This window comes from Aplidium turbinatum, chromosome 18, assembly GCF_918807975.1.
Source record: "Aplidium turbinatum chromosome 18, kaAplTurb1.1, whole genome shotgun sequence".
Classification (NCBI taxonomy): Eukaryota; Metazoa; Chordata; class Ascidiacea; order Aplousobranchia; family Polyclinidae; genus Aplidium; species Aplidium turbinatum.
Window position 1 is genome coordinate 4,954,958 of NC_137489.1, and position 13,057 is coordinate 4,968,014.

Below are 13,057 nucleotides of genomic sequence, written 5' to 3' on the forward strand. Positions count from 1 at the left end.
TTGAATTTCATAATTGAACAATCAATACTTGTAATAAACGTATTGGACAAATAAAGCAAAATTCGAGGCATTTCTATCAAATGTTGGTTTAATATTACTCTCCATCTTGCCAATCGCCGTTTCATCTCTACCAAGTTGACTTAGCTCAACTGACCAAACAAAGGCGCTTTGTAAATAAAAGAAAACGGATTTAATATCACACAAAGCTTTTCTAGCTACAACTTCCAATACAAATAAAAAAAAAGTTTTCTTTTATGTAAAATATGAAGCAGAAGCTGGATGGTTTGGCACAACAGTAATTCCCTTTCAGTTGATATAAACTTAAAAACAATATAGCGAAAAAGAAGACATGTTTTAGTCTGGAAAAATTCGAGCACCCTACACTTAATATTCAAGGAAGATTCCCGAACTAAGTTTGTACTACTGCACCTAAAAATTGCCAAACTTACAGAACAGTGGTTAAGTTATACATAAATAGAACGAATCCAATTTAAACAATGAAACATCTGCAAAATAAGATTTTCTGTGGATACTGCTCCAGAAACAACTTTTCAGGCAGATCTTTTGTGAGTTTGTGCAGCCCACTGTTTAAACTTTCATTATAACTTCTGTCTACAGTACAATGTAGATTTTGCTGTCTGGACTACAACACAAATTTCCCAAAGTGCAAACGTTTACGAACGTTAAATCAATGTGAAAAAGGAGATTGATTCAATTCAAAGTTAAAGATGCTGGTGAATAGATCTACATTGACTATGTTAAGGTGTACACTACATAAATAGTAATCTATTAGATTTGTTCTCTCGTTATTTGCGTCATTTTAAACTCAAAACTGTAATTTCCTATGACGTTTCAGGCAGGGAAAGGTGGAAAGGTCTGTAGTCGATTCGCATCGTTGAAGATGGCTTGGTGAATAAATGAGCAATTTGTGGTTCACATAAAAACGGGAACCAATTTTATTGAGGTACTTGCACTTTAAAATAACTTTTTATGATCAGTTTCAGTAAATTTAAATCCCCCAACTCCACCGTAACACAACGTTCAGCAACGTTGAGCGATGCGTGTTTTGAAACGTGAGTTTATGAAGAAATGGCTTTCATTTCATGGTCCCATGTGGCACGGTCTGCTACTATTCGGTGAGTCCGATTCGGTGAGTTTCTAACCTCTAACCCTAACCCCAAACCCCTAACCCTAAAACGGCAATGATAATTAGGCTACGGTACCCGATAATTTAAAAAAAAAAATTGAAAAAATCCCCCGTTAAGAGATCGGACTCACCGAAACGGGCCATTCCGCATGTGGCAAAGCCCCCTGTGGAACAGTCATTGATTCAACGTCTGATTCAATGCAGAAAACAGTTGGTTTGCTGTCTGGGCCTGTGCCATGGCTAAGCAAATATTTTGCAGCAATTTCAAAAACACATGGTCATATATCTGTGCCAGAAAGTGGCTTGTATATGTTAAAACGTGATATTGTGATGTTTAAAATACATAAAAATAATGTAACATTTGGTGACCGACACAGTGAAAGCTAACTTATTATATACTATCAAAGGGACAAAGTCGTTTTCAAAATGAGAAACTCAAGTTAATTTTTGAACAGATTTCAGATTTAAACACACCAGGAGTCATCAGGTATTTGTTGCGCTAACACATCGCAAAGATTTACGACAATCACCTTTAAAAAAAATTGCCGTTAGCATCACTGGGCTAGCTACAAGTAAAAGAAACAGTAATGCATCAACGAGTTGTTTGCACTTCAAACTGTCACGAGACCTTTAACTGACTCAAAGAACACCAATGTCTCATCCTAGCCAACGTCTGGAGACGTTGAAACTATGCAAAAATGACAACCTTTTGCTTATACGGATGAAGGTTATCCAGTTTGATAGACGAGTATTTTTGTTGCAAATTGATGTTATAAGATTGTTCCAGTCAAAGTGGCTATTGTGGTGGATTCAAACTAACAAATTGCGTTAATTTTGAGTGTTCCACTGCAGAAAATTGTGATGCAGATACCAACTTTTGTGAAATAAATTATGAGGAAAAGAAGATTTCCATGGTTGATCCAAGCACCATGGGATGAGAAAATAAGATTCTCATCACACTAAGCTTTCAACACTTAACGAAAGTAAGGTGACCAGTTCCTTTCTCTCGGCCACCTTTTCTTCACCAGTTCCGCCCGCCCAATTTTTAGACCCCGAATAGAGGTGAGCACTGTTTTTTAACAACCGTTTTAAGGCGAGAATCAAACCAGGACCTGCATGACTGGAAAGTGAGCGCCACATCCGTTGCGTTACCCCCACCAAATTACAGCAAAGTAGCGGAAGACAAGTTTTAGGAAAACATATCTGACGTTTTTTTTTTAACTTAAAACATTCGAAGTTAGTGACAAAAACGTAGTTGGTGACAAAAACGTAGTTGCACTGATGAGAATTTAATATTCGAAAACGCGTTCTGCAACACTGTTTTTTGCACTCTGCAATGCCTGATGCAGATTTATCTGTAGATTTCCATCACGCATTGAAGCGGTGACCTAATAATGAAATTTTCTACGGTTCGAGAAAAAGTTTTCTCTGCCTATAAAATGTTGAATGGTAGTTTAATTAATTATTTCTGAAATCAAGAGACGACTCACAACTACACAAAATGGTTTTTAATTTTTTTTTTTGTAATTGAAAGGTGAGCAGAAACGGGAAAGCATTATTTCTGCAAAATACTGGGGCCTATTTTGACAATACTTGAGTTTGTAAAATCTTAAGTCGTGCATAATGCTGATAAATTATTTAAATTTTGGCTTTTTCGCAATGCTGAATTGCTTGACATAGTTTTGTTTTATTTCAAATAAAATTATTATCATTAACATTTTATATAAATGTTAATAATAAAAACAAAATTGGTCTTAGGATTCATAATGAACACTCCGAATAGCTACCATTTTTGTATGCATAAGTGATATCACGTATCAAAAATTGGCAACAACTTTTTAACAGTAAGTCCGAATCTTACCCGCAAGTTGCTGTGGGACAACACTAGAGAATTAATTTCCATGTGATCTTGTACTTCAACTTTCATAAAATCTTTAGTAACTCCCATAGAATACATCACACACGCTGAGCCAAAAATATATTTCGTCAATCCAAAAGATGTAGCATTATTTTGTTACAGGTGATGCACAAACCACAGCACTAACTCTGTTTTTACTCATTTAGCAACTGTCTTCAGAAGAGAGAGGAGTGACAATCTTACTAGTGAAACTTTCTTAAACCTGACTGTTGCCTACATAAACTTAATTAGAGTCATCCTGGTCTTCTTAACAGTTCCGTGCTAGCAGGCTCATAAGTTACGAAGCATGAGCATTGAGCAATTTCAATTGGCTTTGAAGTCCCATTAATCAGATTGAAACTTTAGTTTTTACACCTGATCCAACAGGTTAGAAACTGGCCGGAATCTAAATTACAAACGCATTTCAAGAAATCATAAAGAGGTTCAACTGTTTTTATTATCAAAGACGTCTAAATACTGCAAGCAAGAAGCTTGAAACCAGACTTTGATTTTCATCCAGCAAGTTTTATACCCGGTGAACACTCGGTGGAAAAATGGAAGTAAGTAAGAAAAAAAAGAAACAGAGAACTAGGAGAGAACGGGATAGCGTCCCAGCTCAACGAACTTTAATTTTCAAACATCTTAGTAACCGGTAGATGGCGCTTTAATACACAGAGTAAAGCAACAAGCCAGGACTCGTCTCCCATTGTTAGTTGTAGGGCTTAACCAGACATGCCCAGTCCAACCAAACAAACATACAAATTCCACGTTCAATTTAAATGAAACTGAAGTTTTTACGCCCGCACATTTAAACTTGCTAAACGACTGTCAACTAAGGAAGAGTAGTAAATGAAATGTAAACATTGGGAAAGCAACTAAACCTGCGGCAACACCATCAACTCTTACTGGAAAGCGAAATCGTTGGAATTCAGAAACCTTAAAATTCAGTTGTGCTGTTTTCCTCCTTTCATTTCTGATCTGAATCTTAGCGTAGTAAAAAAATAATTCCTCAAAAATTTTCCTTAAGACACACCACCTCCACTCCCATGCTAACATTGCATACTAAGCCGCGGATTGTCGTGCGACAACCCAATGTCAACATTCTCTAGACAAAACTTTGACTAATATAATTATCATCCACCCAACTCACAAAACTACTAAGAATATCGTAGACGACTGCGTCAAGTGAGCGGGTTACCCGCAGTCAGGCAAATAAATTGAATGGGGCTCAACCACGGCTTATATACTGTAATTTCCAACGGAATATTCAACTCTTACAAATGATAACAGTATTACAATCATTGTAATAATTCAACATATATCGTTATCGTTTCGTATTACATATCGCACATAGAATACCTGGTCTTTGAATCTTCTTTCAAACGACGGTTTGAAAAAAGAAAAAGGAAAAACAAAAGACTCAGATTGTGATTCTGCGGTTAGTGTCCACCAGAAACAAAAGGGGAGAAACTTTAAACCACGTGATCCTATTGAGAGGCTTTCTTTCGAGATATTCTACAGAAAGTGCTTATCTGTAAACTAACACTTCAAACAATCTGTCTGCAAAAGACATAATTTCACTATGCCTGGGAAAAAATGTAATAATATTGTAAACATATTAATTTACCACATTAATACTCGAGACAACAAAACAATTCTAACGGAATAACGGTTACGCGGATTCTATCTCACAATTCCAAAACAAAGAAAATAATTCATTTAGCCTGCAAACTTGTTTACGAGTGAGATTATTAATAAACTACAGAAGTTGTGTATTAATATGAGCCTGTAATTGTGAACCTTAAAGAATCTAAATAATTTTGAGGAAAAAAATAGTAGAAATAGATCATGCGCTGAAAAAAAATATATATTGAAAATCATTTGAAAACAAGAAAATTTTATTTTAAGCCTAGCAGACCACGGGGTGCTATAGGCTAACCTTTTAAAACAAACGAGTATAGTGCTCATTTAATCGCAGTAGGAAGGCCTATACAGTACATTAGAAATATTACAAAAAATCATATATTAGAACAACATCCCAGCCAGCAAATCAATCACTTTTTGCATTGATTCAACATCTGCAGATGATTTTTTAGAAAGTGACTGACTTGCCGCTGAGACGAGACGGAAAAAAATGATAAATAGTTGATCTCTGCCGTTTCCAAATATTTCTTATTGCGTCACAGACATTGGAACAAGTGATAATCGAGTTAATGAAAAAACATCCAATTCTGCATAGAAAGGAATGGTAAAAACCGTCAAATCAAGCAACAAACTTTACCTCAACAGTATGGCTCAGTGTTTGAGCAGTAATGGATTGGGAAAGAGACGGGTCAGGGGCGAATTCTTGAAACTCCGAAAAAATGTCCAAGGTTACGCTGTTTTGAAAACCCCCATTGTTGTCGGAGAAGGAAAACACTGGCGGCCCTACTTCGGGTTCATCCCTAGAAACAACATTGAGCAATCAAATAGTGACGCAAACTGATCAGGTGATTGCATCAAAGATGATATAAATTTGGCGTAACCAAACAGCATTGTAATATGTGGAAATGTTTTTGCAAACACTTCACAGCAGAATCGAATTGGAAAAGGACCGCATAGTTAGTTAGGTCCGGCCCAAGAAATTTGTAGAAGCAAAATTTAAATTCATGAATCAAATCAGGCAGTTTGCAAAATCAAATCAACAACATACCCAGACAAAAAAATTGTAAAATGTAAACATCTGCAAATTCTAACGATCGGGCAATATCAATGCATAGTATTATAGCTTGCCTGTAGCAGAAAGGATAAAAACTAAATGTTTTCGAAAAACAGACAATGCCATATACATAAGGACTACTTGATTTCCAAACATAAATTTTGTTTCATAATACAACTTGTTTGTGTTGGCTTCGATTCGTTTCGACATGCACTCGAATCAGAAGAAAAATAACTTCAGACGAAGGGAGCTTTAAAATTATTAGTTAGCATGATTTGGGTCGAATGTCTTTTGAAAATTTACTAAACTATTCCAGTTCAGGTAGCGTATTCAAATCAAAACCAAACATAGCTCCGACACAAAGCGTCTTCATCTTAAAGTTTTTCAAGGAGCGTTTTTGCGCTGATAGGAGTCGTTTCACACCGTATTACGTCACAAAACTCACGACACCCACACAGCGGGTAAACGATGTACCCAGCCAGGAAATCAATTCTTTTTTACACTGATGTTTATTTTTCATACATTGAGTCTGCAGACGTTGAATCAATGTAAAAAATAATTAATCTATCTCCTGGTGGAGTGGGAACACTGAAAAATTTGGCAACCCAACAAAGAGAGCAGTGAAACAGATGTTGCAACCCCAGGCAGCAAAATCCGTTTTTTACATTGATTCAACCTCTGTAGACGTTGAATCAATGTAAAAAAACGGTTGATTTTCTGTTTGAGAAGCTACACAATCTAGAAAAGATAAATGCAGATTGCAGAAGCATAACCAAACTACACATAATGTTGATGTAGTATGTGTAGCGCGATTCCAACCTGATTGCCTGTGAGAACACGAGATGTGAGGCTAATTCCACAAATCGATCTGCGCGTGAGCTAAATCAATCTATAGACATTGCGATTAGTTTAAAGCGTGAGAAGAATCAAAAAACAATTACAGGCAAATATACACAAAAAAGAATAGATCAACAACTCACGCCCACGTGCTTAGAGGGCAATCTGCGTGTTCGTTGAACTCGCAATTCCAACAAGAGCTCAATAAAAGCAGAAACAATAAAAATGTCTTGAAAGGTATCAATGATATCGTCAGTGCCACAAGAGTCAGCAACCAAACTCTGTCTTGTTGCTGTTGATTCCTTCCCAGTTAGCAACGTATGCAGACGTTGAAGCAACCAAAACTTATCCATTCACAAATCTTCTACACTTTCTGACCCATCTAATAGTAATAAGCTCTGTCGGCTGCATAGCCGAGTGGTGAGTGCTCTGGTACGGTACCGTACTCGAAAGGGCGCTGGTTCGACACCTCTCAAGTCTTTGGCAAGACACTTAGGCATGCCTGAAGGTGGACACGAAGATTGGCTTCCTTGCCTCTGCCCTCTGTCTGCTCATACATTCAACGTTTCATCAGTTAAATCATAAAAAAACTATTAGGCCAGCTAGAGACGATAAAAAAGCATACGGTACCCTGATTGACACCCAATTAAAAGATACAGACACCAATTTGCAAGGGAACAAATGGCATTTTGCAAACACACATTTTGTACCCGAAAAATCGTTTTCCTAGATTTGCATGTACCGTTCTTGATCATAGCTTACAAAAGTTGCCCATTCTCTAATTGAGATATTGCTCTCATAGTCTAAAATCAGCAGAATCGAATGGTGATTGATCAGCCGCTTAGTGTCGATCAGAAATCACATCACAAACTCCATTCTACGTACACAAAATAAGGTGATGACTGACACAAGACACTCCCATGCAAGATTCAATTACTCACCAAAGTCCATCTTCTAAAGAGGAAACAAGCATTTTAAATATATCACAAGTAGAACACAAGAACCGATCGCGTATTTTCACTGTTCACAATCATTTGAACACATAAAATATTTTCACAAGCAACAAAATATCGTTGTCTGACCTAAAAATAATGATATTGTCACACTAAAACTAGTCCACTGCGTAAAACTAAGACAGCCCAGGTTTGCATTTCAAATCACTCAATATTTTGATCTGTAAAGTTTCAAATGTGGTGTAATAAAATTGTCTTGAGCTAATTAAATTATGATTATTGTTTCTATTTGGATCAGCATATCCTGGTGGAAGCTGCGATGATGTGGCGAAAGCGATGCAAGCATCCTGCATGAATTTAAACCTTGATTTGAAATTGCTATCAGTCGCAGGCTATGGAAACATTGCAGAATGGGCCGTTTGGGACAAGTTACAAAAACTAATCATGCGATCTTTTCTTAGGGTAGACATTCAATTGCTGTTTATATTTAAAAAAAAAAAACAGTTCAGTTGCAACAACCGCAGGGTTGAATTTTTTTTTTTACAATGTGAAAGGGTCGGCGAGCTGAAAAGTACTGTATTAAAATTGGTAGCCTACACAACAACGTTAAATAATATCCTCTGCAGCTATGCAGCAAACCATTCCGGCTTTCAATCTGCAAAAAGAGACAAAGAAAACTCCCTATCGATATTGAGGGAATCACCAACATGAGAATATATACTAACACTGTAGACGAGCAAAATAATACGAAATGATCTAAAGTGCGAATAGTAATTCCAGTATTTCAATAATAGCGGCACTAAAAACATAAACAAAATTATTGGGAAAGACTGAGCAAATCATACGCCTTTCTAAAGCTTGCGCTCAAGCCTGAAGCAAAACTAAACGGGTTTCACGCTTTTATCAGGTGATTCGACGTCACAGCAGAACGAAGAAGGCAGAGGCGGGTGGCGACAGAAAGACGTGTTGTGGCGGAGAAGATGGATTGAGTGAAAAAATAGCAGCAAAAAATTAGACAAAAACAATTGAAACCCGACAAAAGAAACCGATACAAAAGAAATAAAAATTAACTAAATATTAATATTTAAACAGCTGTCACAGGAATTTGAAAACAATTTTCAAGTTGATTCAAAAGCCATCATTGAATATATATATATATATCATCAGTTTTATGACAAATGCCTTTGAATTAGTAGACATGAGTGCGATACCGCGTCGGATCATGCCAAAAACTTAGCGGCACAGAATCTTGTTACTACTTTGGCACTCGGCAAAGAAACGGGCTCAGGGTAATAATGTTTTGCTAGTTTCAATTTTTTTCTATTTTTTAAGTAAATTTCTTAGGGTGCTCGGCTGTTTATAGTTAATCATTTGATTGGGCTGTAATTTTTTTCTGCCTTGGTGGTCTTGAGTAAATTGAAAAATGACGTAGGCCAGATTACTCTCTTTGCTTTGGTTGCATTTTTTTTCAGTGGGTTTAAGTGTTCGTTCCGTCCATTCTTCAGCAAGTTAAATTTTTTCTTTAGTAAAATTTTGGGGAAAGTTTGATTTCAAAGCTTTGTTTTTAAGTAGTTCAAGTGCTGTAGTATATAATCGTGTTGTGTTTCATTTAACCTCCTCAGTCGTAATGCTTCTCCATGTATATGATTGCCTTGAATGTTGATGTGGGGTGATGTGATTTACCATTGAGGTGCAAGCGGTCTATAGCTGTTTCTTTGGTGTGGTCACAAATTTAAAGTTCGAAGTTTTACAAATGCAGTGGTTACCATCTAGAAACTCAACATTTTTATCAGTTTGGGAGGTGTTGATTTCTCTGAAAGTAAGTTCCAAGTCGTGACTTTGAAATCAATTCTGCGGTCTTTTGAGCAAATGATATCTAAATTATGTAATCTATAAAGCGTTTGAATATTTCTGCTTGTTTCAATGCGTTGGAAACTGTTTTGATGGCGTAGTGCATGGCAATTGGCAATTTTGATGGCGTTGTGCATGGCATTGGCGATCGATACAGAATGGTTGTCACCTGTTGTTATACCTTCTGGTTGCTTGCAGAAACTCTCACCGTTTTGCGTGATAGCATTGTCAGGACAATACAACGTCAAATCTGTGAGTGTTTTTACTGTAATCCGAGGATATGTCGACAAAATCATGTGAAATTCTACAACTGCTGTACTAGCCAGCATGAAACAAATGTAACTTGTTTTTTGTATGATTTTCTTTACAAGCAAACTTGCGAGATTTTTCAACGATATGTGTATAATTATATGGTTTCTCTCTACTACTGATCACTATTTCGAGTCAATAAATCGTAGGAAAGTCACAATATGTTGAGCAACTGTTAAAATAAGTGGAATTTACAAAGAAAATCAAATTTCCCAACACGTCTGGCTGGAGAATCAAGCCATTGGAGATGACAGATCGTTAGTCGTTACTATCCAGCAAAATCTGTCATCTGTCACTCAATGTAAAAATGACAGATTTTGATGTATGGGATAGCTAATCAGACTTTTTTACAGTCTCAGAGCAGCCGCGTACAAATTCACAACTTTTGTTAGAACAAACACCTTTAACGATTCAAATGTTAAAGGTTAGTTTTTTTCACTTTAATATTAACTTGAAAAACACTCTTAACTTACGGGTTTTTGTAATTGTCAACGTCTTTCCAAACATTGGAGAAACCTTCATCCTGCATCTTCACTCCTCGCTTGCACCTGAATGGGATAAAAAGTGTGTGTTGATGACCGTCACATACTAAAACATACCATCTCAAGGCAGCCACAATACAAGAAACACAATATGTGATTTATTACATTTAAACCATCCCACTATCGTTTTTCAGAAGTATGACAGCTTTTTAAATCATAAAATTGAACGCTACAAATCTATTTTAAATTCTTACACTGAATTTTTTTCTACTTTTAACTTTAACCCGTAGTTTAAATTGACCCGTTTTCTAGCAAACCAAAAGAACGTCGCGTTACGAAAAAGCACTGGCTAGCGTGGTTTTTCTGCTGTTGTCAAACATTGAGACAACGTAAACTGTAATATTTTTGTTTTATTGAACAAAGGTATAATTTACACAGCTGCAGAAAAAATGAAACATAATAGAAAAGTTTACAAAAACAACACAGCAACAAGTTGCACCGTTTAACGTTACACACACAAATCGTTACGGTATTCACATTATCAGGTTTACGTGGAACCGTTGAAGTACAGTGATGCTATTCTATTGCAATTTGCAAAGCATAGTTGAACCAACACCGGACAGCTACGTTTAAGGAACCGTATCACATTTTCACAGTGGAACGATTACTTTGCATTAACACAGAAAGAAAATCCGTTTCTGTCTTCAATCACGGATACTTAACCTCAACCTGGATTTGACAAAGTTGACAAAAGAAAGTGCAAGTCACGCTGTGCAAACTTCAGCAGAAACGGAGCAAGTATATCGAACGTGGCTCTTGAACGACATCTAGCGGGCACATATTATATCGAACAAGAACAAAGCTATGTCAATGCATCCAAGACTTTCGAGCTCATAGAAAGATTTTTGAACAATTTGTAAGGGAAACAACATTAATTTCGGCCAACTTTAAGCTTTCCCATGGAAACAATCTGAAATTAGTCATTTATATATTGAATTTTCGGAATAGGACAAAGCTGTCCTTTTTCTGACTAGCATATGTGTGATGGCTGATGGGGTAATATTCTGATAGCTTTTAATTATTTAAAAGTAATAACTGCATCAGAACAAAAGTATTATTTTCAAACAACACTGGACGAAGGTTTTAGAAGTGCTTTTTGATTAATCAATGAGTGTGGATAGATAATTAGATATATATATTAAAAACAGACATGTTTACATTTATTAACAAACAAAGACTCCAGCATTGCATGCTTTTGTAACTTTCTAACGATTTGTTGTGCAGAATTGCCACAGCACTACACGCACGCTACACTTCACACAAATTAACTTTTCAGTTTGATACCTTTGATGCTACTGCAAAAACTCAAAAAATTATTCTACTTGTCTCACAATACTCCTGAAATATGTTAGAATAATTATATAAAAACTAATTTCTAAACAAAAAAGTTGACTGCATGGAACAAAAGTAGATAGACTATTAGAAAATATAATCAAGATTGCATTAAATTTATTACAAATTAAATATTATATGTTTTGGACCGGTGAAATTTACACTGAACAAGAACACTTATAAAAGCATGACAATTGACAACATTTTTACATGTAGTCCAAAGCTATACCCAGCTAAATAAAAGTAATTATTTTTACACTGTTTTAACATCTTGGGACACTGAAATGATGTAAAATTTGCTAGCTATTTGGCTGGAACATTTCCAAAATCATTGGTGAAAAATGATTCAGTGCAAAGCAAGTCGACAATGCAAATAAAAGTTTATTATAGAATGCCTATGCAATAAAACAACTTTACACTATTTCAAGTTTAAATTATTTCACGCTCTTACAATTTTGGCACAAAGCTGTATAGTGTATGTTCATACTTCAATATAATTTTTTGTACTTACAACATAAAAAGTTTCAAATATTTAGACAGCTGTTAAAAACTGTAAAAACTGTTTGAAAAACTGACTGTAAAACATTCATTGAAGCTGTAAATGATGTTGACTTTACAATGCAAACTGGCAACATATATATCTTGTTTTAGATCAAGTTTCTTACCTTTTTTACTCAGTTACCAGTTAAAGATGGTTAGGTTACTTCAACGAATGTGGAATAATGTCCAAAATGCACAAAATTGCAGTGAAGTTTCAGCACTACACAAAACACAAATTTATATAAAAAAAAATAAAGAAGAAGTGAAATAAAAGTACGCTAGATGAAAAATTCACATTAAAAACTGCTTTTGACGAAGGTAGAATACAAAAAAATTAGGAATCGTAAAGTATTATAACATATGCTAATTGCTAATCATGTAAAACCTATTGAACTACAGCAGGTACCTTCTTGTTTCCTATTTTATTCATTGATGACCATGTAATGCTGTTAGCCACAAAAAGACCAAAAATAAACCTACAATACAGGCGTCTTTAAGTGTAGAAAACCTAGAAACATCGTACAGTTAATTTGATAGCTATAAAGTTTTCTCAGCCTACGTAGAATAGATCAGCTAGGCTGTATTGGTGAAACCTTGTAAAAGGGCCTTCTGTGGCAGCAGTGACGTTTTCTTAGCCTGCATGGAATGCATAAACTAGGCTGCAGTTATGATTGAAAATAGCTTCTATTAGAGCAGATAGAATGTTTTATAGATTAAAGATAATAAAGCTAAGGCTATGCTCAGTGCCGTGTCAAGGGGAGGGCCAAAGGGGGCCCGGCCCCCGGGTCCACCATCTCAGGGGGCCCACAGATAATATCTTTTTGCGTTTAAGCAACAACATGTTAATCATGCCGTTTTCAACTTTTATTCTGATGAGAGTGTGGTTCAGTCACTGTTTTTAAATGAATTTGGTGGTGTTAGGGGTGTGGTTGTCAGTCAAATGTTGTTTCG

At 35.9% G+C, this 13,057-nt stretch overlaps 1 protein-coding gene across 3 annotated transcripts in view; it reads right to left on the reverse strand.

Annotated features, from left to right (window-relative positions):
- Nucleotides 1-12,614, reverse strand: part of LOC145787622 (tumor protein 63-like) — a 32,041-nt gene extending 19,427 nt beyond the window's left edge. Inside the window, exons 1-4 of one of the 3 annotated variants that reach the window (XM_082599395.1) lie at nucleotides 12,513-12,614; nucleotides 12,232-12,326; nucleotides 10,166-10,240; nucleotides 5,326-5,488 (exon numbers count right to left, since the gene is read on the reverse strand). In XM_082599395.1, the coding sequence (XP_082455521.1) occupies nucleotides 5,326-5,488; nucleotides 10,166-10,221 (219 nt within the window). In that variant the 5' untranslated portion in view covers nucleotides 10,222-10,240; nucleotides 12,232-12,326; nucleotides 12,513-12,614. Of the gene's footprint in view, nucleotides 1-3,008; nucleotides 3,137-5,325; nucleotides 5,489-10,165; nucleotides 10,241-12,231; nucleotides 12,327-12,512 lie in introns of those variants that run through there. The other 2 variants (XM_082599396.1, XM_082599398.1) reach the window with 2 other exon arrangements.
- Between the last annotated feature and the right edge of the window lie 443 nt (nucleotides 12,615-13,057).